The sequence below is a fragment of the Cyanistes caeruleus genome, chromosome 20, assembly GCF_971803275.1.
Source record: "Cyanistes caeruleus chromosome 20, bCyaCae1.hap1.1, whole genome shotgun sequence".
NCBI classification, from domain to species: Eukaryota; Metazoa; Chordata; class Aves; order Passeriformes; family Paridae; genus Cyanistes; species Cyanistes caeruleus.
This window is the reverse complement of record NC_141720.1, coordinates 8807054-8834345: the sequence shown is the minus strand read 5'-3', so window position 1 is coordinate 8834345 and position 27292 is coordinate 8807054. Positions and strand designations below refer to the sequence as shown.

Here is a 27292-nt window from a genome sequence, read left to right as displayed (position 1 = left end):
GCTCCACTGCCTGCCTCCACCAGCCCACTGCCTCCATCCCAAGGGCTTGGAGAATGGGAAAAGGCTGGAGAGGCCTCCATAGCAGCAGCAGCAGTTCTCCACCTGCCCTGGCTTTGTGGAGTTCCCAGCCCAGCAGCTGCTGCTCCTGGGCAGATACCAGGGAAACTCTTCCAGCCCAGGCTGCTGTGGGGATGCTGAGGCTGCAACAATGGCAAAAAAAAAAAAACAACCAAAAAAAACCCCCAGTTGATAAATGTCAGAAGAAATCCAGTAATCGGCTGAAAGCAATTTCCCGAGCTGTGGAACCGCCCTGGACTCGCCATCTTCCTTTATTCATTTATCATGGTAAGGGCTTTGGCCAAAATACACAAAGCAGAGAAATTGTTGACATGTGGGGCCCTAGCAGAGCAAATCCTTCATCCTCCTCCCCCTCCCTGTGGCACACAAACTAACTTTTGGGGAGTTGTTTATTTAAGGAGTGCAGAGCACTTGGTGCTCTTTGAACCCAAATGCCTTGGGAGCAGGGCTGGGGGGCTGCCAGCACCTTCCTGCTCCTGCCACCGAGGCTGTCTCTGTCCTGGGAAGTACCTGCTCACAGTGAGGGGCTGAGCTCCGTCATGTGCTCAGGACCTGCTCTGTTTGTACCTCCTCCAACCCTGAGCCGTGGTGCCAGAGGCTCCCAGGTGTTTGTAAATGGCTGGGGAGGCAGATGCTGCTTTTGGGAAGTTCCTGTGTTGGTTTTAGGTCTTCTCATCCTGGCTAAAGCAGCCGTGCTGACAGCACTGCTTTCAGTTCTCTCCTCACAGAGCCCCTGCCCACCCTGTGCTGAGCTCCCTTGTCCCTGCCCACTCTGCTGGCAGTGACAGCCATGGCACAGGGCAAATGCTTGCTTTGGAACACGTGAAGCCGAGGGAACACCCAGGACCTGTCTGTCGTGAGGTTGCTGCTCCACACCTCATTCTGGCTTTATTTCAAGCAAAAATAAATGCTGAGGTTTGCAGCAGGACAGGCAGGTTCCTCTTGTGGGTGGTCTGACGGTGCAAAGACGGGGCACAAAGTGAGCAGGGCAGTTCTTCCACTGTGCTTCCAGCAGTTTCCAGTTCTCCTTCCTGATATTTTATTTTTGATCTCAGTTCATCCAATTCTGTTCCCACCTGGATAAAGGACAGCAAGGAGAGCTCCCCCCTCCCTTCATCACACCCCAGAGTAGGCAGCAGGAGCAGCCCAGGCACAGAGCTGACCCTGCCCATCCCTGAGGCTGCTGCCCCCGGGCAGGGCTGGGTGCTGGGGAATGTGGCAGCTCATTCCTGCTCCAGGGGGAGGAGTGTGGCCATTGGGATGGTGTTTATCCAAGCAGCTCCTTGGTCTTCACTGCCAGCAGCTTGTCCATCTCAGTGGCAGCCTCATCTGCCATTTGCTGGATCTGTGGCAAGACAGTAGAAATCAGAGCTCTGTGTGAGATGATGCCACAGTTCAAAGGGAAAGGAGTGATCAAATCACCCTTTGGAACAAAGGTTATGGTGCCCATAAAACCCCAAGAGCAGTGGGGCAGTAACTGGCTCTTCCTGGGGGCTGCCACCAGCCCTCAGGGAATCCATGCCAGTGTGGCACCCGGACTGTGAGAGCAGGGACTGACCAAAGGCTCTGAAAAGAGATGCCCACAAAACTCCTGGCTGGGCTGCACAGGTCAGGTCAGGTTTAACAGAGAGACTCAGGGCAGAGCCAGAGACCTGCTGGTGCTGGCACCAGGGAAGAGAGGCTGTTACCTCTGGCAGCACTGTCGGAACACACAGGTCCTGTGCACGTGCCAGGAATTCACACAGCACGTAACAGTCTGTTTATCTCTTGTAAAAAGAAATAAAATGGTGATTGCTCAAGCCCTGCCCAGGGATCAGCTCTCTTGGTAAGAAGAGATGGACACAGCCAGGGTACAAAAGGGATGAAAACATTCAGGCAGGTACAGACTGGAGCACTCCGGGTGTTGTGCACTGGTTTCACAGGATTAAGATCTGCAAGGTCTGACAGTGACCTTTGCTCCTAACGAAAAATTTGGGTACAAGAAAAAAATTCCACTGGAGATGTTACCTCTACCAATGCAGAAAACCATCTGTGTGCTCTGGGAGAGCTGCTTCCCGCCAGGATTCGGTTACAATGGCATGGCCATTTTTCCTGCTTGCACAAACGCTCTGTATATCGATGTTTATTTTTGTGAGCACACAGAGAACTGTCCCAGAGCATTTGCAATGTATCTAACTTTAGCTGTTAATATACAAACAGCTAAGAAGTAATGGCCTGCCTTCAGAGGCATCAATTCAGCAGAACACTTAGGCTTGTGCCTGAGTTTATGCCCAAGTAATTGACTTTAGTGACATCTGCTCTCAGGGAATTAGGCATGTGCTTAAGTATTTTCCTGAACTGGAGCCAAAAACTGTGAACAGAGATAATCTTGCAAGACTTTCATTAATGGCAACTGGAGCAATGCTCATTAACATATCTGCAGTGACCAGGCACAGCATGAGTGGTGGTATAGCCATGTTTGTGGATTGTTTCACTCACTAAATTCTGCTGGTTTGTGCAACAATCCCTCATAGTATGAAAGCTTTTGGGGAATTCTCTTTCCCTGTGTCAGTTTACAGTGGTTCCTATTCTCAATCTGGCTTTGAGATTGAAGCCCCAAATCTCACAAAGAAAAAGCAGATACAAATGCCATTGCCAGCTCCAAAAATTCAGCCCAGGGCTGTCCATTGCCCTGCCAGGTTCTCAGTGCTGAGGATTTGTCAGCAAGGGCTGGGAGAAACCACTCAGCTGTGGGACACCATCATATGGCAGAAGGAAAGAAAAATTACCTGCTTTTCTAGCAGCCAGATGGTATCTTCTGACACTTTGTTCTTGAACTTCTTTACCTGGGTGATGCTTTTGCTTCTCACCTTTCTCAGAGCCTCTTTGGACTTGTTGGTGGACTGCTTGGCCAGCTTGGCCAGGCTCTCCCTGTGCTCTCTTGTGACCCTAGGAGAGAGAGGAGAGGAAAAACACTGAAAGGAAAAGCAGTGTCATGTGTAGCACAGCCAGATTCATTTTCTGTGAAGGACTCTGGGTAAATGAGTGATCCTCTCCAACTGGTGCTGCTCTGCCCAGGGACACACAAAAGCTGCTGGGTTTAGATGGAGCTGGCTCTGTGTGGAGAGACAGAGGGCAGAGGGACTGAACAGCTCAGGGCATGTTTTTATTCTGCTTTGGTCCACCTGAGAAAATCTGCCAGCTCTGCACAGCATCCCAGGGAAGCAAGTCTTGAGCCTAGAATGGAAAATTTCCAGCCCAGCCCTAAGCTGGGGATCTTGGACTGAATCTTGCCTTACAGTTGTTTCTGCAGTGCCTGAAAGTCATCCTGAAATGCTCAGACTTTCCTTACTTCCTACTGCCAAAGCATGTGTGGGAAAGAGGAAAAATCCAGCTCCAGACTTGAAAGATGGAACTGAAAAGTGTCATCCTAAAAAGCACCAAACTGCAAAGCCAGGAGGAAATGTCTGCTCCTGAAACTTGGATTTGCCTCCCTGAATGATGTACCTGGAAGCCAAGGAGCTTCTCTTTCACTTAATCTTATTCCAGCTCACCATGACCAGGATTTCCCATCAGGATGATATGAACACCTGGGTTGACAAGAGGATGCTGCTGGACATGGTAAGCCACAGGTAACTGAGCCCAGGAGAACTTCCAGTGAACCTTCCCCGTGATGTGGGGCCAGTTACTGCTGTAGTGTCACAAAAAAATGTTCAACTTTCAATCCCAAACTAAAAACTGCTGATGAGGGGGTCTGGCCATCAAAAAGGCTCAGGAATGGCTGATGTGTCCCCTCAGCTCAGATAATGCTGCAGCACCTACAGCTGACCACTGTCAACTGCTAGTGCTTAACAATAATATTTTAATTATTTTCATAGCTCTTGGAGTTTCCAGGCTGCCTGGAGAAGGAGAAACCCCAGTGCTCTCCCTGAGACTCACTAGCAGGAGAATGTGTGGGGGTGATACTGCAAAATAAACATTTCACAGGAGTATTTAGAAATTGGCTGCAGCAGCCTGTGTCACCAAAACCCTGGGGCCAGGACTCTTTCCACAGAGAGCTCAGGAAATGTAGGGTGAGAGCCCCTGGGTGTGGGTTACGGGGGGCTCTGGGGGCTCGGGGGCACCCTCAGCCCCTGCCCACAGCCAGGTCTCTGGCAGTCATCCCCATCTCACAGAGCCAGAGGGAAGAGGTTTCCCAGAACCAGTTAGGACTTACAGGAATTCAGGATTGCCAGGAAAGCTGGCAGACCCAGAGAGCAGCCCGGGCACCCCAGTCCCCGCCCTGCCAAGGGAGTTGGCCAGGAATGTCACAAGGAATCTCAGAGTACCCTGAGCTGGAAGAGTCCAACTCCTGGCCCTGCACAGGACAGCCTCAAAATCCCACCCAGCACCTGAGAGCACTGTCCAAAGGCTCCTGGAGCTCTGGCAGCCCTGGGGCTGTGCCCATTCCCTGGGGAGCCTGGGCAGTGCCCCACCACCCTCTGCGGGAAGAACCTTTCCCTGCCTAACTCACCACATGTGGCAGGAGCCTGGCCCAAATGCCTGTCCAGGAGGGAGCAGAGATCCTTGAGGTTCCCCTCATCGATGGGGATCATTGGTGCCTCTGGGGCTCCTCACATCCAGCCTGCCCAGGCACAGCCCCACAGCACATCTGGAACCCCCAAAGGCAGCTCCCAGGCACACAGACCTCTCTGCCTGAGGCCACATTCTCAGGCAGCTTTTGGGGGGGAAGCGAGGAGTCAATCCTGGCTGCTCAGGAGGGAGCTGGGAATCTCTGCCATCTCCTGCTGGGTGGGAGGGAGCTGCTCAGCTGCAGACCTGAGCTCGGCGTTCCGAGCTGTGCCGAGGGTATCGCTCGCCTGCCCGGGGCTGCCGAGCCTTGAAGGAAATGTTTTTGTTTATGCAGCGCTGCCAGATTTCCTCTGCTTCTTGGCACTGGGTCACAGCTTTCATGCCTCCTTGTCTGTCTTTATTAACACCAATTTCTTTTTATCACCGCGCAGTGCCGGGGAGTTTCTCAGCGGGTTTTATGTTCCAGCCAGACCGTGTGTAAATTCTCAGCAATGCTACCAATAATGCCAGAAACAGACACTTTTCCAAGCAGATGCTGTTTCTGGTTAAGGAATCCATCAACACGAGCCAGGCCCGAGGTTTCTAAGGACAGTTGTTTTAATCCTGCCCCGAGATCTGGGACTTTTAAGCTGTTCTTAGGTATGTTTTCTTTTCTGTCTAGTAACCATTGTCCCTACCCCCTCTTAAAGCCAAAACAAAGTGTGAATGAACTTGGGGAAAGGGGGTCAGATGGGGAATGAGGACAATGCTCCCACAGAGCAGCAGGGTCAGTCCCTGCCAGTCCCCCAGGGACAGCCTTGTCCTGCCCGGACCAGGGCAAACCTGGTGAGTGACAAGTCAGGGGGCTCACATCTTTTTTTCTGAGGAACATCCCTTTTTCTGCCTCCCCCAGCCCCAGGGTTTGAGCACTGCAGCCCTCAGTGTCCCACCCCTGCGTGTGGCAGAGAGGGGACCCGGCTCAGCTCAAGACATTTCTCTGGGATTTCTGTACCTCCAACACCAGGAATTTCCTCTGAAGGAGAGGGATCAGTTAGAGGAAAGCAGGCTAAACTAAACACTCTGCATTCATAATTGCAGATAAACACAGGGTGCAGCATTTATTGCTCAATAAAACACAGCGAGAGGCTCCTGATGATGAGCAGGAGCAGCTCAGAACAGCTTTGGGGTGTTTTCAAGAGATGTTTTTTGGTCCTTTCTCCTCATAGTAGGTATCTTTGCTTACTTCTTAAAGGGTAGAGGGGAAAAAAAAAGGCTCACAATGAGTCATTAAACTTTCAAATGAGTCATCTGGCTTTCAGTAAAGCATGTGTAAAAATATTACTGATTTACAAACAATATCCAGTGTAACACAATAGGTCCAAAAAAGATGAATCTAAAAATGAGGCAATACCATAAAAGTCACAAGGTCAGGTCAAATTCGGCCAAGAGATCAACCAATACAAACGTTCCCATGGATGGTTTTTTTCTTTTTTTTTTCTTTTAATTTTTATTTTTAAACCCTCAGAGGCTACTTTTTATACAAATAAATATTGCCTATGCAGTGCTAGCCACACAAACAAGAGAATGCCTTGGGGAGCAGAGGGATCCTGGCAGGCAGCAGAAGTAAACACCAATGAGACGAGTGTATTTTTTCTGTTAAAACTGCACTGCAAAAAACTAAACTGATAGAATAAATACTGAAAAGCAAGCTCCATTTCTAAATGCTCTGTTGAAACACTCTGGAGCACAGCTGGACCTGCACAAGGCAAAATATGACACATGTGTGTCCAGTGGCCACAGTGAAGAGTGGTTATAACAGGTAAGGACAATTTGGATTTGGTTCTATTTTTACTGGGCTTCCCTTCATGAAAGAACCAAAGTCTGCAGAACCAATATTAATATTGTCTCTTAATTTCTTCTGATTTGTTGCTTATTTTGCACACTTGATATAATTCTGCAATTTCACTGCATCTCTCTGTATTCTTTCGTGAACTGCTGGAAATAACACAAAACTTTTTAAAAATCTGTAAAAGTAAATGAGGGATATGAAAATTTCTACCCTGCCTTTTTCATTGTGGGGTTTTAAAAGGCTGGAACTGTTTTTCTTTTTGGTAAGTGGCTGAAACTCCCACAACCCCAGACATGGAGCTAGAGAGCAAATGGGTGCCAGACCCACAGGGCACAGCTCCCAAGCCCAAATCCTTAACTCAGGACTTCCCAAGCAGCCAGGAAGGGACCAAGGGCTGCAATCCTGACACAGGAGAGGAACACAGGAGCACAGGAGGCAGAGCTTCCCTGGGAGGAGAAGCCTTGTTTTCACTCTGCAGCACTGCCAAAGATAGTGACAGACCGTACACATTTGTTTAAAAACACAGTATTTTGTTAAAGCTTGGGATTCGCAGTTTTGGAGTTTCCTCCCCTGCAATTCATATTCAAGGATGACCCAAGTGCCCATTAACAATCAAACCACTGTGCAGCAACCCGGGAGCCTCAGCAATTATGAAGATAATGGTGCCCTCCTCCTCCTCTGCCTCCTCTCCTGAGGAATGGGGGAAGGGCAGGGAGCACAGGGAAGGAAAATCAGCAAATAGAATGATAATGTCATTCCCTCTCACTGACAGCAACGGAAAGCTGCAATTAGACTTCTCTGATCAAAATGCTGGGTAAAATTCCACAGATTTTTTAAAGGAGATTTACAGCACAAGAATTACCTGGTTCATCTCTACCAAGGAGTCACCTGCCTGTGCAAGGCAGTGCACGTGCCAGGGATTTGTGCATGCCCTGTGTGGGAGCTGTTTGTCTCTACCATGGTGAAACCGTGCCCAGCCACACCTGCCCGGGGTATTCAGATGCTCCATAAGGTCTGAGCACCCACAGGAGCTCAGGAATTTTCCTTGTGCCACGAAGCCCTGTGACAGGTTGTGTGTGTGTCAGCGGGTGGAGCTGATGGGAGGTCTCTGATTCCATCTGAATGGACCGGTCCCCAATCCCAGGCAGAGCCAGGATTGCTTCTCCTGATCCAAACTGAACATGGATACACCTCCTGCCTTGTCCAGGGTCTGGGAGATACTTGTGTTGGCTGAGGGAAGTGATGCTCAGCCCTTGCCCAGGGGTAACCTGCTTTTCCAGCCCTATGCCCGATTTTCCATACAGCCACCAGTTACACACTGTGTATTACACCAAAGAGTGAGCACATTTTTCTGTCAAAGCTATGAATTTCCTTCCTCTCACAGTTCCTTTTAGTGCTCTCTGCAGCAAGGTGCTACTCTCACCTAAAACTACTGGCTCAACACTGCTGTCCTGTGCTGGTGTAATGGCAGGAATTTAGAGCAGGGCAGAAAATATCAGCCCCTGAATTAAAGCAATACAAAAATACAAAAGCCTTTGCCTCTCTCTTTCAAAGTGCTGCAGCCAGCTAGGACCAAGCTTCCTTTGCAGAGAGAAGATGAAAAATAAGACAAATCATCAGAATGTGGTGACTTTGAGCTCAGACACTCCAAAGAGGTTCCAAAAGATGCTTCTAAGAGCTCAGATTTTTTCCCAAACCCAAACTACAGCTCTTTGCAAAGCAGCTGCATGGGGCAACAAACAAGCAATCATACATGTTTACCCTCTGAAGGGCACTCACTGCAATGCTCTGTGTTATCCTGCTCGATGATGAGCTCAGGCATTGATACTCACTTGGGAACTGGCACCCGAATCACCGTCCCATCCACCTCTGGGCTCAGGTTCATGCCACTCTCCCTTATAGCCTTTGCAGCTGCAGCTGTGCTCTGTAAAACACATCAAAAGGTAAAGGGAATTAGGAAATAATCATTCCCATATGCCAGAACTCTGTCAATAGCTGGCAATCCATCTCCATGGAACATGGAAACATTTACTTCTGTTACCAGTAAGATCAGGAAGTTACATTGGTGCAGAGAGCTTTGATCAAACCGAATGGGAAACTACGGCCGCTCGTATTGGGGTAGGGGGGCACGGAGGGAGGAGAGGGGAAGGGAAGCAACAACAAAAGAAAACTGTTTTGCTTCTTTGAAACTATTTGAATGGTTTGAGGCAACGCAGAGTGAAACCGCAATAAATTCCCAAGGCAGGGTCTGACTGTGGCAAAGGAGATGAAAGATTCTGAGCATTTAAAAATTCCAGTTGAATGTTTCCCCCTAGAAATCACCCAGTGCCAATTCTGAAACCTTAATGAACTTAACCACTTCAGCACTACAACCTGACCACAGGACAGCAGGGCAGTAGCAGATGGCTGAGAACCAGTGCTCATGCCCAGCTCTGTTTATTTGACAGCTTATTAGTGAGGATTAACTTCTCAAAACTCCCCCACCGCTGGCTGATACTCTGCTCTGCTTGGAAGGTGGGGTGGCAGGTTTGCTTGGTGACTGCAAGGTGATTAAAAAGCTTCACCCCCCATCACAATGTGTGGGTGCACCTTTACAGAGTGTCAGGCTTTGGGGTCAGAGCAGAGTTTGGCCAAGAACACCCACAGGGCTCTGCCAGGTCACTTCATTCTTGACTCTGACAAGCCCCAGGAGTCTCTTTTCCTGTGGCACTCACATTTCCTACAAGGCACGATGCTATTTCTGATAGTCTTTGCCATCATTAACTTTAGCTCCAGGCTGCTGCAGTATTTATGTAGCTCAGACTGTATTTATAAAGCTCAGCTTTTGCCAACTGAGGCACAACCTAAAGCTCTGCAGATTTGTTCAGGTCCCTCATGTGTGACATCACTGAAGTAAATGAATGCTCTGCTCATATCCTGCAGGAGACAACTGCTGTCCCCTGAAACTACAAGGGCAGAGAAAATGCAACCAAAATGATCTCAGCACATTAGGAATGTCAATGTGTTATTCCACGGACAGCGCCTGTTCTGCAGGAAATAAATGCTCAATAAAAACTGTGTTGTTTAACATAGATATTGGAGGCGATAGAAGTAGAGGAGAATAATGAGAGAAGGAAAAATATTACAATATTTCCCCCATCCTCCTGTAGCCTGTGAAAAAAATAACTATCTTTAAAAAAACAACATTGTTTGGTTTTGTAACTCTTGGGAAAACAGACTCTGGCTCTGCAAGTTCTTTTATATGAATATTTTATTTGTCAGACTCTTTAGGCAATTCTATTTGCTTCTCTATGTCATGATCCACTGACTGCATGCTGTAAATAATGACATCAAGTGATTGTGTCTCTAGTGGTTTTAGTTCCATCTATCACAAAAAAAGGTATGGGTGTAAAGCAATTGTAGTGAGAGAAATGGTTCAAGTGGTCCTTTAGCATAGGAAGCAAAGGTAGGCAATGCTAAATAGAGGATATTTAATTTCTCACATGCCCATTTCTCAGCCTGAGCTCCTGCCTGGCCATGGGACAAACCATGGAGGGACTTCCCTGTCCCTCTCAGCGCTGACACTCTGTGGGACCTCGCTGATGAGGGGCCTCTGTTCTTCAGAGCCTTTATACACACAGCCTACACTCTAAGAAACACTTAGGCATCAAGTGCCTTACACTGACCTCCTCTGAGACTTTGCTGACTTAATTAATTGGGGAAAGCCTTTGCAAAATAAATAGAGATAAGCCCTGGCAAAGCTCCAGCCCTGGAGTGGGATGAATTGTTAACCTTGCGCTCACTCCTGCTCCCCTGTGCCCGGCTCTGTCAGAGGAACCTGCTGCAGGGCACCACAAGGGCTTGATCCTGAGCTGGGATTTGGATTTGCTGCCTCATTCAGGGGCAGGTCTAAGGCTCCTGCAGAAAATTAAAATAACTTGTCTCTCACAGAAGATAAATCAGAGCCCCTAATTCGGGTTCTGACCTGAAAGTGCTGCCAAGGGAGGAGCTGGCCAAGCTCAGCAGTGCCCAAGCTGAGCTCTGTGACAGCACTTAGCACAAGCCAGCTCAGTCCCACCAGGGAAGCTGTTCAGAAGGTCACAGGCTCCACCAGCAGCATCTCTCATGAACTCTTGGTATCCCCAGCCCAGGTAATACATAAGCATGTTTCAGAGGTGTCTGATGAAGTCCCCAGCACAAATTCCAACCTCATGTCTGGTTCTATGCATGGCCACGTCTTGACAAGGAACTGAAATGAATACCACGGGGCTGATACAGCACTGCAGCCATGTGTGCACTTCAGGCGAGTGTGTGTGCTCAGGCTTCTCATAAATGCATGGGAAATGGGGAGGGCTGGAAGGACAGAGTGAATCCAGGCACATGGTCCACGATGCTCCCTGTTGTTCTGCAGATTCAGATGAGGGGGAAGCGCCCACAAAGCAAAGCCCTGTAACTGTGGCACTCCTTGGATACAACCCTGAGCAACCACAGCACTCAGTAACTCTCCTTTGACCTGGTGCTGCTGCAGGTGAGCTGCTCTGGGGGCCACGTGGGGCTGGGGAGTTGCTGTCAGCAGCAAAATGCCTCTTCTGCTCTGTATCAGCACAAAGTGACACAGCCCAGCCCCAGCCCGCAGCCCTGCCACGTTTGACTGATTCTGTCTAAATGCTCCTTTGCTCTGCATCAACCTGTTTGTTCCCGTGGCAAATAGCTCCCCTCCCAATGTGTCCTCACCTCTGGAAAACTGGTCATGTTCACTATCATGAGCTGCGGTGACTTCTGTGAGATCTGCCCCAGCTGGTTCAGCGGAAACTTCCCATCCTTTGTCATCACAGTTATGTGATCCAGGGCCCCTCAAAGAACCAAACACAGAGAGCTTCAGGGTGATAAAACATTGTGCAGTGATGCTGAAGAAAAATGTGTCCACACTGTCCCACTGCCCCCCTGCCATGCAAAATACAGAGGTTACAAAGGAAAAAACGGTGTTTATTCAGACTTCAGGTGCTGTTTGTGTTCAGGCATCCCCTGTGTATTCACAAGTTAAATATTTCAAAGCTGCTCTAAAGCACAAAAACATGAACAAAACTCTTTGTTTGTTTTTGCAACTAGAATTGGAAAACCAAGCAGGATTGTTAAGAATTAAAGGGAAATGGTTATTTTTTAATTCTTACAACTTAAAGAAAATCAAAATGGTGCTATAAAGATCAAGACAAATATTGTCTTTAACTTAGCAGTGCTGTAAACCCCTCTTTCTTTTTTTTCCAGGTCCCCAGAGGGGTGTTGTACACTGCCTAATTTAAAGTATTCAGTTTCTCCCTGAGCTACTCTTAATCTGCTCTCTATTTTCTGCTGCAAAATGTTAACAGGCCAAAAGGCACATGGGACAGGAGGTACTTTATCAGTGCAATTAAAAAAAATACCTATGGTTAAAATAAATAGTTAAGAGACTGAACTATGCTTTCCAGCTCCATTAAAGACAGAAGTGCCCCTGCCAGAGCTGGGGTGGTGAATGATTCAAATTTGGTCATTGTTTAATGTTAAATTTTATCCCTGAAACTTGATACACTTACAAATGCATGTGTTCAGACTGTTATAGTAACTGTAGCTCAGTCAAATATATTCACATTTCTTCCTAAAACACAAAGTCCATAAAATGAAGGAGGTTTGTACAGGTTACTACCCAAAAAGAAGCACAGCAGAAAAAAGTTTGTGTATGCCAGACACCAGCCCAATGGCAATTTCCAAAAGGCTAATTTAATGGCAATTGGATTTTTCCTGCCCTACTGCACCATTAGCTGACAACCTGCTTCTCCATCACATCTGCAAACAGTTCAGTTAGACGCTTTTGACATCTCCCACTTAAAAAAGCTATTTCCAGGAAGCTATTAACAAAAATGGATCCTTCCTGGTCAAGCTCAGGGTGAAGAAAGCCTCTAGCTGGGATGTCAGGGCTGTAGGAATTGGATGCCCAGCAGGTAACTCCAGGAGAAGAAAATCGATTTTGAAAAAATTTGAGTTGTCCATTACTAGGATTTGCATCCTTCTTTACAGGCTACAGAGCACCACACAAAGAAGTTACCAACCTGGTGAGGTTCTAACATTGAGATTTCTGTTGAATTCTTCTTTCAGAGCTTCTATGACTGCCTGCATATCTTCATTGGTTTGCTCCAAATTGATAATATCCTCAACTAGGGCAGCACTGATATTCACTTTGGCTTGACTCTGCCCTTTACCTTTAGCTGCAGATTACAAAAAAAAAAAAATTGTTTCTATATCTGACAAGCTAGTTAGAATGTAGAAAGAAGATATTAAAGTCTGATTTAGAATCAGTCAGACTTAGAGGTCAGATTTAGAATCAAGTTTAAGATAAACTGAAAAAACCCAAACTAACTGTATCTTTTAATGAGTAAAGAGCTCACCACTTGAGCACATCAGCCAAAATAAATAAGTACATATAAATACTGAGAGAGAGGTTGCAAAACCGTGAAAAAAGCTGCCATTTTTACCTTTTTTGGTAGCTAGCTGTCTGCTCAGCAGCATCTGCTGGGCGCACTGCCTGCAGCCCTCCAGGAGCAGGGCTGGGCAGCCTCTGGGAGCCTGGGGCAGCCCCCTGCCCATGGCAAAGGAGGATCGCTGCAGCAGCGACGGGAGAGGACGGAGGCACCTGAGCGCCAGAGCCATTGCTCACAGCCCCTCTCTGATGCACCTGGAGAAGAGAAAGGCAGCTTGGCGTGCTAAAGCAAACAGCTCGGGCCCTCGGGGCGGCAGCTCAGGGATGTGGGCAGCAGGTCTGGGGCTCTGCAGTGACCACCGGGCAAGCGCAGCGACAAGGGCTCGGTGGCCGCCAGCCCGTGCCCGCGGTATCAGCGCGGCCTCTGCGCATCTGCCCAGATGTGCCTAGCACAAACAGGAGCCGGTACGGGCTGTGCGCACATCAGATCAGAAATTAAATCAAACTTTAATTTCTGTCTCACGAGCTGTAACACGCCCGCATTCACAGGGTTTATTCCAGACGGGGCCCTTCGAGGCTCCGGGGAGTTTCAGCAGCTGCGGATCTGCTGCGCTCAGAGCTGCGGCAACACAGACGGGTCTCGGTCCCCGCGGAGCCGGCGGCGGAGCCCCCGGGGAAACCGTCCCTCCCTGCGCCGGGGGTCCCGGGTCCCGGGTCCCGGGTCCCCGGTCCCCGGTCCCCGGTCCCCGTCCCCGGTCCCCGTCCCCGGTCATGCGCGCCCCGGCCCCGCGGCTCCGCCCCTCACACCCAGACCCCGCCCTCATGTAGCCCCGCCCCTGGACCCGCCCACACCCCTCCCGCTTCTCAGGGCGCCCCGGCCCGCTCGTCCCGGTGCTCCGTGCAAAGCCGGGCCGAGGAGCGGGGATCAGGAACCGGCGATCGGGAATCGGTGATCGGGAATCGGTGGCACGGATCGGGGCCCGGGGGCGGAGAAGGGGAGGGGAAAGAAGGCGGGGGAGGGCGGGCGCCAGCGCCTCGCTCACCGTCGCTCTGCCCTGTGCGTCCCAGATGACGTCATCGGCCGGGCCGCAGCGTGACGTCACAGAGCGGCGCCGAGGGCGGGGCGAGGCCTGCGCGGGGACGGAGCGGCCGCGGCCCCCGGGGACGGAGCGAGCGGCCCGGGCCGCCCCCGCACAGCCATGGAGCCGGGCCGCCAGGCGCTGCCGCTGGAGAACGCCTCCATCCTCTCCGAGGGCGCGCTGCAGGATGGGCACCGCCTCTGGATCGGCAACCTGGATCCCAAGATCACCGAGTGAGTGACCGCGCGGCACCGGCGGCATCCGCGGCCTGCGGAACCCCCCCGGGCTCCGCCCCCGCAGCGGCACCGCCCCGGACGGGGCCATGTTCCCGCATCGGCACCGAACCCGCCCGGGCGGTGCCGCATCGCCCCTCCCCGCGCCTGGCAGCCCCCGGGGCCCAGCGTTAGACCGAGCACTGCCCGGCCTCCGGTGCCGGCAGCTCTCCGGGTGTTGGGGGTGCCCCGTGGCCGGCAGGCGGCACCGGCTGGTGCGGCACTCCCAGCTCCTGTCCCTGCCCCGCAGCGAGCGGTGCCAGTCGCTCGCTCGAGCAGCTGCGCGCTCCGAGGAGCGGCCCGTGCCTGCTGCAGAGCTGGAGCCGGGGCTGTCTCTGTGTGGGGTGTTCTGCACCAGCCTGCTCAGAGACGGGTCCTGAACCCCCACAAACAGCACCCTCTGAAGCACCGCTCGGGCTGGGAGCCCAGGGGCTGAAAACATCCCCGTCCTCTAAACTAGAGAAATGTAGAATATCAGGCCGGAGAGTTTCAGGGTACAAACAATGATAAAGCAAGACACAGCCCTGAAAATTGTACCCAGAGTGGTTGGGGTCTGTGAAGAGATGAGGGTGGGCAGGGGAGACCTGACAGGCAGGCATCTGTATCAAACAACAGCCTTGTTTTGGTATTCTGCTGGGTGTGAGTTAAGCAGAGGAGAGTGACTGCAGCAGTGGGTGGTGAGGAGGTGGAAGTGGTGGGACTGGCTGCTGTGGTGGCTAAATGCATGAATCAAACATGTGTGTGAGCATTTTGTGTTTTCTCCAGGCTATGGATAATTATCTCCTGAGCAAGCATAACATTTGAACAGCTAAATTGTTAAGAGAATATGATGTGCTGTCCAATATTTGGATAGGGTGCCGTGAAATCACTAGGTTGTATAAAAAGGAAAGCGAACCAAAACAATTTGGGCTTTACACACTCATAACAAACAAGCATTTTTGATTAACTATTGTGTATGCCTGTCGTGGAATACTTTTTCTTCCTGGTTCTTTTTGTGTGTGTGCAGGTGCTGGGGTTTTATTCTAAGTGTGGTTCATCTGAGCAGAGCGGCTCCCTAATAGCCTCTAAATGGAATCATTAATGCATTGTGATTTCAGCCATTCAGCTTGGGGAGGTTTCTGCATTAATTACCACTTCCATCCCACAGCTCTGTTGCTGTGGTTTGTCCACACTCACTGACCACGTGAAATTAGATATAGGAATTTTTGGGTGTTGTTTGCCGAGTCCTCAGGGATTCAGGAGCTGTGTTAGTGTGAGGACAGGAGTGGAGGGTGTGAGTGCATTGGATCCTTCACTTCCCAGGGTGATCCTCAGTGCTCGGTGTAAGTTGTTCCTTTTAATCTTGGCCAGATAAGTAATAGGTTTATATGGCAGAATTAACTGTTTTCATCACTTGGATGAAGTGAGTTTGGTGGTTTCTCCAAGGTTCTCATACCTAGAGTGCTTCTATGCTCCTAAATGTTTAAAGTTAGCCCAGTGATGAGTGACAGTGTTTGCTGCTTATTTCAGACTTTATAATTATGTGTCTTTCTTTTTTTTTCTTGCTTTGAAATGGCTCTTCTCTCCTGCAAATGATGTTGCATCTCCATTTCCTTGTGAACAAAAGAAGAGGAAGCTCCTTTTAGCATTGTTAATGCAGAGAAAGTGTGTGGTCAGTGAGTTTCTATAAATCATCTTGACCCTTATTCTCTCATGCCAAGGGCTTACATCTCTAGTTCTTGTTGTTCCTCTGAATTATTCCTGTTGTACTACTCACATGACCAAATCAAACCCCTGAAAACTTAAATATTTCTGCATTTGCTGCTTTTATCTGGTTTTTAAAGAGTTGCCTTTGTTACTTCTCTGTTGGATTTGTTTAAGACAGAGTAAGGTTGATTGAGTTGTTGGCAGAGTTAATAAGTGGTTGTGACACTCTCGAGCAGAAATGAGATCAGAAAGTCTCAATCCAATCAATCCAAGACTTCCATTTAAAGAACAAGCTAGAGCTGCAGTCGAGTGCTGGAGAGTTAATAGGTAATGTACACATTGGAGCACAAGCTGCAGGAACAGGCATTTATAAATGTAGGGCTGCCCACAAATGACAGCTTTTGGGAGGCTGTTGCACATACCAAGTGACTGTGGCTCAGCTGGGGGTGTTGGCATGCCCTGTGTGCTGGGTTATGGTGGCTCTTCAGCTGGGCATTCCTCCTTGCTGGTGCTGTTTGTGGGTGACTTCTTTTATGCAGCATCCTTGAAGCATTGTCTGCTGTGGAAGCAGGTGGTGCTGGGAGTCTCCCGAGTGTGTTCTCAGCAGCTGGGAGGAGGACAGCTGGCACCAGGGGACCTCACAGCTGCTTGTGACAGGATGGTGCCTCCAGGCACTCTGGAAGCTCTGAGATCCCTGCCGTGGGGTCTGCATGAGGACGGCAGCAGGTGGTTCCTCGTGGTTTGGTGTCACCACCATCATTTGTGCCCCAGCTGCACAGCAGGGCAGGGGATGTGCTGTGTGACCTCATCACCCCTCAGTGCTCCCACCCCATGGGGCAAAACCACGTTGTTCAGTTATGTCTCCGTGTGGCAGGTGGGGTAGAATTGCCTCCTCTGCCCATTCCTGTTCGTAAAGCCTTCGGAGGCTTTTCAGCATTTTGGACAGGCAGAGATTTCATTTTCAGCTCTCTGGCTCACATGATCTGGTTTCCCGTAGCCTTTCAATGCCCATTCATTTTCCACAGGGATGAAGTAGAGGGTGTTCAACTTCCTCAGCTGTTGTGCTGCTTGTCGAGGATCCCATCTCGATGAGTCTCACCTAGAAAACAATGTGTGCACAAGTTGTTGTTACAGACCCCCGTTGGCTCCCAGTGGGGCAGAATTCCTCGCAATAATAGATTTTGCATGTGGCCCGGTCCCCGCGCGGGATCCTTGGGACAGCATTGTTCAGAGGAAGCCTTGCCTGCGTCTGAATAGCGCTCGGGGTGCCAGGAGGAAGAGAGGAGGAAAAGGAAATGGGGGAGCTGCAGGTTTGTCTCGCATTCACATCAGATGACAGGAAGTGGAGATGGAGGTTGGCCGCGGATCTGCAGTGGGGCCACGGCGGTGCCAACAACTTCCAAGCTCTGGATGACCCGTGTTGTTGCCATAGTAAAGCTTTTTACATCTCCTCACCTTTTTTTCTTTTTTTTTTTTTTTTTTAATAAGGCTTCAGGTTTTCCATCACAGTCTTCTTCTTTGGTACCTCTTGCCCTGAGGAACCACTTGTCAAGTTACTGTAAATGCAATATTTTAACAATACCAATCCATAATCACAGCTTAAAGCATTAATAATACAGGATTTCTGAGCTGTTCCACAGAGAAGAGTTTACAATTTTGCAGTTGTGAAATTGCAAGCACAGTTGGAAAAAGGATTCTGAACAAAATAGATGACATAAGCTGCTTCTAGGCTGTTGATGAAAATTGTTTTAAAGGAGGAACTATCACCTTGCTGCTAAGTATTAATAATAATTAATTAATTTAATTAATTAAAATTAAATTAAAATAATTAAATAATAATAAGATTATTTGAATGCAGGTGCTCTCAAAAAAACCCCCAACAAACCACCCCCAAAGAGTTCCTTTTGGCAAGGCAGCTGCAGGGATTTTTAGGGTAGAACTCAGTGAGAATCGTCCTTGCCCTTCCCCTGCCTCTGTAATGGCCAGAAGGGGAACAGCATCCTGGTGGTGAGGACTTCATTTCCACACTGCTGAAATTCCCAGGGCTTTTTGTAGCAGTGTGTTTACAGAAACAAACCTGAGGTGCGTTTACATATTTTGAAGGCTGTGGAAGTGCAACATGTGGAGTTTTTTATACATCATGTCTCCAAAGTCAGTGTTTTCACTTGTACATCTGTGTCTGCTTGTTGGAAGTGTGAGGTGGTGAAATTTGGCTACTGTGTAATCAGCTCCTTTTCTTCACCCTGCTCTTTTCAGTTCCCCTTGCTTTCAGAGCAGAGTTTGAGAGCTCATAGGCTTCTTGGAAGACCATGCACTTCATCTGTATTCCAAAGGATGTAGGAAGCCTTCCATAATCAATGACAATGTGTGTGTTCCCCTGGGGGTAACTTGGCCCTTCTGCACTGCTCGTCTGTGCACACGCTGCACCTTCACCTCTTTAAAAGTGCACATCCTGAATGTCCACGGTGACCCATCCTGTGGGATGACTCACATTCCTGGAACTTTCTTGCCTGGCTTCTGAAGCTTAACAAAGGGCTAAGGCCCTTTTCAGACATCCTATCAGGCTTTATTAGGAAAAATGCTGTCTGCCCTTCCCATCTGGACAGTCCCTGTAGTTGCCTGGTGCACTTGGCTGTCTGGGGCCATTACTGACCATTCATGTCTGGACATGGGAGTTTCACCCGGTGCCTGGTGTTATCCTGGCAGGCTCTCTGAGCCTTAAACACTGAAAATTTGGGTTACACTGCATAGCAACAAACACTCTACAGCTGCTCAGGAGATGAGTCCTGACTAAGACACCCTTATTAAACACTTAAGTAATTCTTAAATGTCAGGGATGGGGTCAGGCAGTGAAGGAGCAGGGAGTGTCACTTTTCTCCTAGGTCAGCCAGTGTTGTTAAACACTTCAATCCCAGGGAACCAAAAAAAGCTGCAAAGAACTTTCAGGATTAGATGTGGCCTGTACAGCATATGTGTTCCTTGTTTTAAGTTGCTCAATGCACCAGATACTAAGCAGACAGATTTACTCTGGCTTTCCCCAGTTTTATTGGAAACAGCACACTCCCCACTGGATGGCAGGAGGATAATTGGCTAAAAAAGTGTCTGACTTCCATGAACATGTCACTGAAAAGCTGTCTAAGCCAGAAACACTGGCAGATTTAGGCTGGATGATGCTGGGGGCTGCCTGGTGCCTTTTTTCTTGAGGTCTGCTGACAATTTCTGGTTGCAGGTTGTTCTATTTATTCTTCTGTCTTCCTGCATCCCCATCTTTTCCAGGCAAGTGTCTGTGTGCCCTGGGGTGTCCTTGCCAGAGCACTGTCACTGGTTGGCACAGGGAAGGGGAGGGTTTGTTCTGGGAGAGGGAGGGCAGCAGGATCCTGGGGGGTGCAGGGTGCTGTGGGCTCGGAGTGCTTGTGCTGGGAGAGGAGTGCAGAGAATGGAGCTTCAGGTGGTCACATCAAGGTTAGAGAGGGGGAGACAGGAGGCTTATGCCAGAAAGTAGGAGTGATTCGGTGAGGCTGGAGGCAAAGCCCTCCCAAACCCCTTGGGAGTCATTGCATAATTGTCCAAAAGGCAGCTATTAATAGATCTCTGTGCCCTTCAGCTGGCAGTGCTGGGAGTGGAGGGAGTTTTGTGCCTTGGGGTTTTGGAAAGTCACTGGTAACGCTGCTCAGAGCTGTGGATGCTGAAGGAGTGCTGCACAGGGCACCCACCCCTGCAGGGATTTGGGAATCTGTGTGTGACACAGCTGAACGTGTTGTTACACTGAGTGTGAGCCCTGCGAGTGTCAGGGGTTCCTCTCTATCTCCTCACTGTCAGTGGGATAAAACATGTCATAAATGTTTTCTCTTCTCTTCAGATACCACCTCCTCAAACTCCTTCAGAAGTTTGGCAAAGTAAAGCAATTTGACTTTCTCTTCCACAAGTCTGGTGCTCTGGAAGGGCAGCCCAGGGGTTACTGTTTTGTCAACTTTGAAACCAAACAGGTAAGTTGCATTTTATCTAAAGTTCTGATATAAACAACTGACTTCTTTCCCATTTTTTTAATGCTAATTCAAAACTACAAGATTAAAGGATAAATTCAGTACTTGATCTACGTAAACTCACAGATTCTAACAGCTCTGCTTTGTCACAGTCACTTTGTGACTGCTCCTGGAAGTAGCAATAGTGATTTCCTTTCTCCTCTGCTGTCTTTTCCTGAATCCTGCTTTTTAATGCTAACTAGAAAGGGACAGTTCTTTGGTCCATTTTTTGCTGCTGGTGATAAGGACATCAGAAGAGCCCTAACACTGTGCTTTAGCTCTAGAAAATTATTCACAGCAAGGTGGAACAAGAAAGGCAGATAAAGTCTGGTTATTGGGAGTCTTTTGGGGATATCCCTGGATTGGGATACGGTGGGATAAACTCTCTGTGCTGTCAGTGAGCTGTACTTACAGTAAGCTAAATAACAAAGAAAAAAGAGCATGTGAGTAGGTTTTGACTAAAGGCTTGGTTTGTTTATGGAACTGTCTTCCTGTGCAGGAAGCAGAGAAGGCGATCCAGTGTCTCAATGGGAAGCTGGCCCTGTCCAAGAAATTGGTGGTGCGGTGGGCACACGCACAAGTCAAGGTAAGTTGGCTGCTGGAAAGAGGAATTGCTTTTAGTTTGCAAAATTGAAAAACTTGAATAATAAAAGCCTTCTTATCAAGGCAGTCTTGGCCTGGCAAAATAATTACAGTCTGTTCTAGGAGAATTGATGTTTACAGCTTCTCATGTCTACCCAAACTGGGCTGCATTAGCTGTGAGTGAGGACAGGCCCTTTAACCTGGGGTTTTTTGGGAGGGCATTTCTGCTCAGAGCAGTGTGAACAGATTACTTCTATAAATGCCCATGTTTTAACTTTTCCCAAACTTAGTGAGTAATTGGCTGGAAGTTTGAATCCTTCCCTTTGTGGTTTTTTTTGCATAGGAGAGGTATGGAAATTCCCAATTACCGGTTACTGTGTTACTTTGTTCCACTTCTGAAAGCACTTATGTGGCAGCAGCTCTAATTAGTTTTGACTTTAAAGTAACATACTCTGCATCTAAGCTAAATATCCTTTTATTCCTTGCTCTGTCACATAAACAATCAAGTTTTTAAGATTGACTTAGGCAGTACCTTCTGGAACATCCTTATTTTAATTTTTAAAAATTCTTGCCTTGTTTTTCCTGAAGTTATTTTCTATCTCGTATTTGATAAATTTATTTTGAATAAATTTCTTTGCACAAAACAGATTTTGGGGGAGACACAGAGGAAATGTTTGTTGCTGTTTTCTTTTGAGTAGTTTTCTTTTACATGATTATCCTCCCAGTAGCTTTCTGCTTTGTCTTATCCAGTATTTTAGTGCATCTGTTTCAGATGCTTAAAAAACCAAACCAGGTATCTCCATTAAAGGAGACCACATTGGTTTAGTTACTGATTTTTTGTCAGCACATCCAAGCTTGTGCAAATCCAGTTTCCATTTTCTGTGGAGCTACTGGAGTGCCACATGCTTCTGGATGCCTGAGGAATGATCAGGCCACAAAAGGAGTCTGAGCTGGAGGAGTGAATGTCTGCTCAGCTGCTCGGGGGTCCGGGGAGGAACACGCAGAAATGATCGCCTCGCATGGCATTTTCCAATCCCTGAATGGAAAGACTTAACAGCACAAAACTTTGGCTTATTGTAACAAGAGTTTGTTTTAGACAAGAGCAGCATGTTGGTAAGCAGCTCTGAGATGAGTGGCCAAGGCTCACCAGACGCTGTCGGGTTGAGCAGCTCTGCAGAAAAACAAACCTGACTCTGTGCCAAGCGAAATAAGGAAGCAGAACACTGCAAATAGTTCAGGAGGCCCGTTGCCCACAGAGATGACAGACTCACAAAGCTGCCTTCTACAGAAAGGAGGTGGTTCCTAACTGATTTTTTTCTTTTTTTTCCCCCCATCTTTTCACCCAGGACTTCCCAGTTCTGTGCAGTCATGTGCTTGGGTTACCTTCTGGCTCTGCACATAAGGAGCATAGCAAACAGCTCAGTAGTTACCTTCAGATTTACCATCTGTGCTTCCTGCCTTACGTAGAGGGGAACAAGAAGTGACAGGAGAAGGTTTAAGGATCCACAGTACAATGCACATAACTGTTCAGTATCCAGCCTGCATTCCATGTTGGTGCTAACCAAATATTGTGGTTGGGATTTGTTTCATTGTTTGACCATCAAAATCTTTCCTACCAAAAGCTCCGCAGAACCTGAGGCAATGTTAATCCAGCTTTAAAGTCCATCTGTGGGAAATGTTTCTTTGTCCCTAATTACAGCTGACTCAGTCCTTGGTCTCTTGCTTGCAGAGATATGATCACAATAAGAATGAGAAGATCCTTCCAATCAGTCTGGAGCCATCTTCCAGCACAGAGCCACCCCAGTCCAACCTAAGGTAGGAGATGGGTGAGAGGTAACCCAGCTGTGGGATTGGCAGGGAACCAACTTTTTCCATTTCAGTAAGATTTATAGTTGTTGGCATTGTTTCTGTTAAAAATCTAGCACGGCAAAAAAGCTGTTTTTGAAGGGGCAGTGCCTGTGGAGTCACTCACTTGATGTGGGACACTTCAGACTGGAAGTTTATTTTCTAACATGCAAAGCCAGTGGGTACTAGGAAGGGAATAAGGTGAGATGGGGACTTGGGAATGTGTAGCACTGCAGGTCCTTTGGCCAGAATCTCTGCACTTCATGTGAATTGGGTTTTTACTGGACTGATTTGGTTCAGCAAAATGCTCATGACCAAGAAGTTCTACAGCAGTGGTAGAAGATTATAACGAAGTCACAGGTAGTACTTCACGTAAAACTATTTTATTTTTTGCCAGTGTTTTTTTGCCTGTAGCTCTTGTCTGTGGGATGTGGTTAAATTCTCCAACCACTGCATTTACCTAAAGCACATAGCTGCTTTGCTAATTCACAGTTTATTTGAAAGGGTGTGTGGTTTTCCTCTGTGTTTTGTCAGTGGAACCCTGTGAGGAACCAGAACCAGATTAATGCATTTGCCCAGAGATAAAATGAGCTTGGAATTCAGAAGTAACAGGCTAGGAAGTAAAGAGCAGAGGGGTTTGAGCCATGCAGATTGTTAACAATCTAGTTCTAGTAAGGATGGATAGTGCAAGAAGCCACAATGGGGAAGGGAACATTCCTCCCCATCCATACCCAATGGAGGATAGGGAATAACAAAAGTCTTTGGAATTTGGGGTGTAACCTAGGATAGCTTCTCCCTTTGGGATAAACCCTGCTAATGCTGAAATAATGTTTCTTCCTGACCTAATTAGAGTCTGGGGTTTTCCCATCCCGAGCAAGCTGTAGCTGGGAGGAAGTCTGGCTTTCATTTCTCTGCTGTTCCCAGCAGCCTGCTCCAGGCTGTGCTCTGCTGCACATGCTCAGACCTCCTGAAATTACATCATTTCACGTGAAGTAGGAAGCCCTGTCGTGTTCTTGTCTCACTCTGCGTCCTCAAGAAGGCACTGAATAGGTGCAGGGGCCATTATTTTGGGGTGCTGAAGGAGGAACAAAGCCGTGCAGAGGTTGAAATGCAGCAGTGTGGGCTCTGGGCAGTGCATTCCTGCCTCGCTGTGGATGCAGCACTGGGGCTGCCTGGCCCCTCCTTGTGCAGGGAGGATTCGCATGTCAGCAGAATCTCTGTAGTTTGTACAGATTTCTGTAGTTTGGTTTCATGCTAAGATCAAGCTCAATTTCCCTTCTGCTTTTTCTCTTTCCAGTGTCAGTGCAAAAATCAAGGCCATTGAAGCCAAGCTGAAAATGATGGCAGAAAATCCAGACGCAGAATATCCTGCAGCACCTGTTTATTCTTACTTCAAACCACCGGATAAGAAAAGGACTACTCCATACTCCAGAGCTGCCTGGAAATCCAGAAGATGATGCTTATGAATGGATGATGGTAGCAAGAAGCACTGCTTTGTATACCTGGAGTCCTCCAATGCTTTTGTACTTTTGTAGAGTGGGAAGGACGGTGCCACCTGAGCGGGGCACGGCCAGCACAGCCCTCTGTCACACCCGAGGGACTGCACGCTCCTGCCTGTGCAGCTCACAGCTGAAGGCTGTTGAGAGAAATAGGTTCCCTTCAAAGCCTCTGATGAACACACAGGCAAACCTCTTGTTAGTGTGCATTCATTAGCCAGATTAGAAACAGTAACCAGCGTTCGGAGTAAAGCACATCCAAAAATACTCCATTTAACTGATTACTTTTTAAAGTATTTTTGAACAAAATGTATTCCAATTCATGTTTTAATGGAAGGGGAAGCACTTGGTTTTGATTAACATGCTGTAGTTATAATGGAAAAACTTTTTCATCTCAATAAAACTCATTTTAAATAGATCTTGCAACACCTTTAGTAACTGTGCATGGGATATTTTATATGCACCAAAGCCAATTGATTTTGCATTTTGATTTGCACACTCCACAAGGTTACTTTATGACATGGTAATGACACAGCACAGGTATTTTCAGTGTCATTTAGGCTGTAGGTGTGTGCCTGCATGTAGGAATTAGTGCATTTACACACCACCGAGATCTGTGCTGTGCCCTGAACTTTGGCATTTCTGTTCAGTGATCCCTGATGGTGGCAGCTCCTCATGAGCCAGATGTAACTGCAGCCTCTGAGACATGTGCCAAGCCATGAACTTTCCCCCCTGTCCTGCCCAGCTTTGCTTTCCATGAGCTGGTAGAGGTGGTCAGCTGCCACTTGGTGTGAGGTGGCACCACTGTAAAACAGAAAGCTGAGGAAAAAACATTTTCTGGCAGCATTTTCTCCTTTGTGCACACAGTGCAGTGACTGCATGTGCCAGGGGGATGTCAGAGAGCTCCTGTGCTCAGGTCCAGGTGACACTGCTCTGATTTTCCCTCCCCAGTCCTGTCAGACCTCATCAGTCACTCTTGAGCTGTTCCCCCAAACTGGTTAATGGTGGTCTCAAACAGGAGGAGGAAAACAATTTGGGAAGAGCCCCGGTTTGTGCAGGCAGGAGTTGCTCAGTGGCACAGCCCAGGGAGGTTTGTATTCCTGCAGCAGCAGCAGCAGCACACCTCCCTTCAGGCAGAGCTGGCTTCCTGCTGCCGAAGCGAGCACCTGGAACGGAGCCGTGCCTGTCTGTGGCGGAGGATTGTTGAAAGCCTCAATTGTTCTAAAGTAGGTCTCGTGCTGTTAATGTTTGTTTCCTAGTTTTTGGTTACCTGAGTAGAGGGAAAAGTAGTATTCTTGGGAGTTTGTACCCTTCTGAATGTCAGTGACAGCTGTTTGCATTCCTATGAACAGCCTGTGTTTGTTCCTGTGTGCTCTAACGTTTGTAGCTTTCTGGGTCTGTATCCGCGTTGTTTAGAACAGCTCTGAATTCTGTTCCCGTTAGGAGTTCAGGAGATACCTGGTTACAAATGGGTGTGTGCCTGTGCTCCCATCAGAAGCATATTTTGATATTTATTTGTATTTGAATACTATTTGTTGAAATTCTTAAGCTCTAAATAAACATTTAAAATGCATGTTTTCCTCCAGGAAAGCCGAGGGTGGCAAGCAGGAAGTGAGTGAGGGTGGTAAATGCTTGGCATCAGCCGAAGTCCACTGACAGAACCCGGGCACAATAGCATCAGTCTTTTTTTTTAAAATTATTTCTTTGCACTGCCGTGGTTGCTAACAGAAGTGCCTTGTCTGTCGCTCGGCCACACTCAGACCTGGGGGAGCTTTATTGCAGGTTGGTGCTCGTGTTGGTCATTCCTGCTGCCGCCGGCCTGGCAGGCGCTGCTGCTGCCTGCGCTTCCCGGGAGCACTGCGGCTTCCCTGCGCCGAGAGCACAGCCTAACCCTGGAGCTGGGAGGAGGGAAATGCTCAGAAATGGGTTTTTTTCATGAGCATCGACCCTGGGACTTTGCATAAAACCGTCGTAAAAGAGGTTTGAAGAGCACTGGGAGCGCGGCGTCGCTGCGGCCGGCACGGGAGCCGTGAGTAGGGAGGTTGGCAGCTGGTGGTGGGAAGGAGAGCTGGGCTCAGTGCCCACCTGTGAAGAGGGATTGGGCTGTTTCTTGCCTCCAGCCTACACTCCTGTCCTCTGAGGAGGTTCCTTGCTTCCCCTGTATTTACCAGCAAATCCATGGGAGCAAGGTGGGTTACTGAGGGTGATGTTCACCATCAGCGATTGAGAGATGGGGACATCCGAAGCAAGATCAGAAGCCAATTTCATTGAGTATACAAGGTGTTTATATAGGTTTTACTTGTTTGGCACTTACATTGGGTTCTATTTTTGGAAACAATCTCCCATGGTTTCTGTTCAATCAGGCCTAAGATACTTGGCTCCTTTATCAGTTCTGTTGTACTCTGTTTTATTCCCCATAGTTCACCATGGCCACAGTGTGGGTTTTTCCATGGTATTTGAACCATTCTGCCTGTGGTGACAGTCCCTCACTTGGGACAGGCATGGACTCTTCACTCAGGGAGCACAGGACATTCCCAACCCCAAATTCTGGGATTCTGGCCGAGCTGCTGCTTGACACGCTGCCACCTTGTTGCTGCCTTGTACAAACTCCAGCACTGGTGGAGGGAGCACATGGGGGTAAGAACAGGATGGGCTCAGTGCTGATACCTGTTGGCTCCAGTGCTTCGCGTTCCCCAGTCGCTGCCAGGCCCTGTTCTGGTGCAAGAGGCACGTGTGAGATCTGTCTGCTCTCAGCAGGCAGTGAGAGCAGGAGACCCTGCAGAGCCAAGACTTACTCCTAAGGCTGAGAAGGGCAGAAGCTGGGCTGGAGTCACCCTGAGCCTGTTCTGCCTTTGCAGGGTCTGGAGAGCCCGGTCTGTAATCGTGAGAGCGGTGCAAGCATCTGCTTGGCTGTGCGGTGCTGGCCCGTGGTGCTGAGCCGTGGCTGCCAAGCCCAGCATCACTCAGGGATACAAATAAACCCCACACGGCCCTGCCTCGACCGGTGCTGCGTAGGGGGACAGACAGCTTTCATGGCTGCGTCCACGAAAACTCCTACGTGTTTCTTCTGGAGCAGCCAGAGCTAATTCAGACCCCACCAGTGAGAACGAAGGGTTTAAATTGTCCTTTCTCAGCAGCTCGCCTCTGCACTTGTCCGTGTCCCCCTGCACTCGGCCTCTGTGGAGCTGGGGACAGGGGAGGACAAGCTGGCAGGCCTTGGGCTCCGTTTCCTGGGGGTTTCTCGGGCTTTCCTGCAACCTCGATGTTTAAACCTAATGCCTTGTATTTATTCTAAAATGGCTTTCATCTGATTTCCCTCTCGGTTAACAATTTAGCTGTCACAATCAATAACGGCGAGGATCCATCCCCGGCCGCCATCAGCTCACGTTACCGTCCTGCAATTACCCGGCGGTGGCACCGCTG

At 48.7% G+C, this 27292-nt stretch overlaps 2 protein-coding genes across 2 annotated transcripts; one reads left to right on the top strand and one right to left on the bottom strand.

The window, feature by feature from the left end:
- Positions 1–930: 930 nt before the first annotated feature.
- MRRF (mitochondrial ribosome recycling factor) lies at positions 931–14016 on the bottom strand. The gene is made up of 7 exons (XM_086857893.1): positions 13931–14016; positions 12943–13142; positions 12520–12675; positions 11171–11289; positions 8290–8381; positions 2847–3006; positions 931–1423 (listed from the first exon to the last, which is right to left on the bottom strand). The coding sequence occupies exons 2-7, from the start codon at positions 13115–13117 to the stop codon at positions 1346–1348; spliced, it is 780 nt and encodes a 259-aa protein (XP_086714019.1). The 5' UTR covers positions 13118–13142; positions 13931–14016; the 3' UTR covers positions 931–1345.
- A 47-nt stretch (positions 14017–14063) lies between these two features.
- Positions 14064–25442, top strand: RBM18 (RNA binding motif protein 18). The gene is made up of 5 exons (XM_086857894.1): positions 14064–14199; positions 19784–19910; positions 20446–20532; positions 22258–22343; positions 23671–25442. The coding sequence occupies exons 1-5, from the start codon at positions 14087–14089 to the stop codon at positions 23828–23830; spliced, it is 573 nt and encodes a 190-aa protein (XP_086714020.1). The 5' UTR covers positions 14064–14086; the 3' UTR covers positions 23831–25442.
- Positions 25443–27292: the final 1850 nt, after the last annotated feature.

Coding starts and splice junctions, on each gene's coding strand:
- MRRF (XM_086857893.1), bottom strand. CDS start 13,117: ATGGCTCTGGCGCTCAGGTGCCTCCGTCCTCTCCCGTCGCTGCTGCAG. Junction 12,676..12,942: donor ACAGCTAGCTACCAAAAAAG/GTAAAAATGGCA, acceptor TGTAATCTGCAG/CTAAAGGTAAAGGGCAGAGT. Junction 3,007..8,289: donor ATTCGGGTGCCAGTTCCCAA/GTGAGTATCAAT, acceptor TCTCTCTCCTAG/GGTCACAAGAGAGCACAGGG.
- RBM18 (XM_086857894.1), top strand. CDS start 14,087: ATGGAGCCGGGCCGCCAGGCGCTGCCGCTGGAGAACGCCTCCATCCTC. Junction 14,200..19,783: donor CTGGATCCCAAGATCACCGA/GTGAGTGACCGC, acceptor TCTTCTCTTCAG/ATACCACCTCCTCAAACTCC. Junction 19,911..20,445: donor TCAACTTTGAAACCAAACAG/GTAAGTTGCATT, acceptor CTTCCTGTGCAG/GAAGCAGAGAAGGCGATCCA.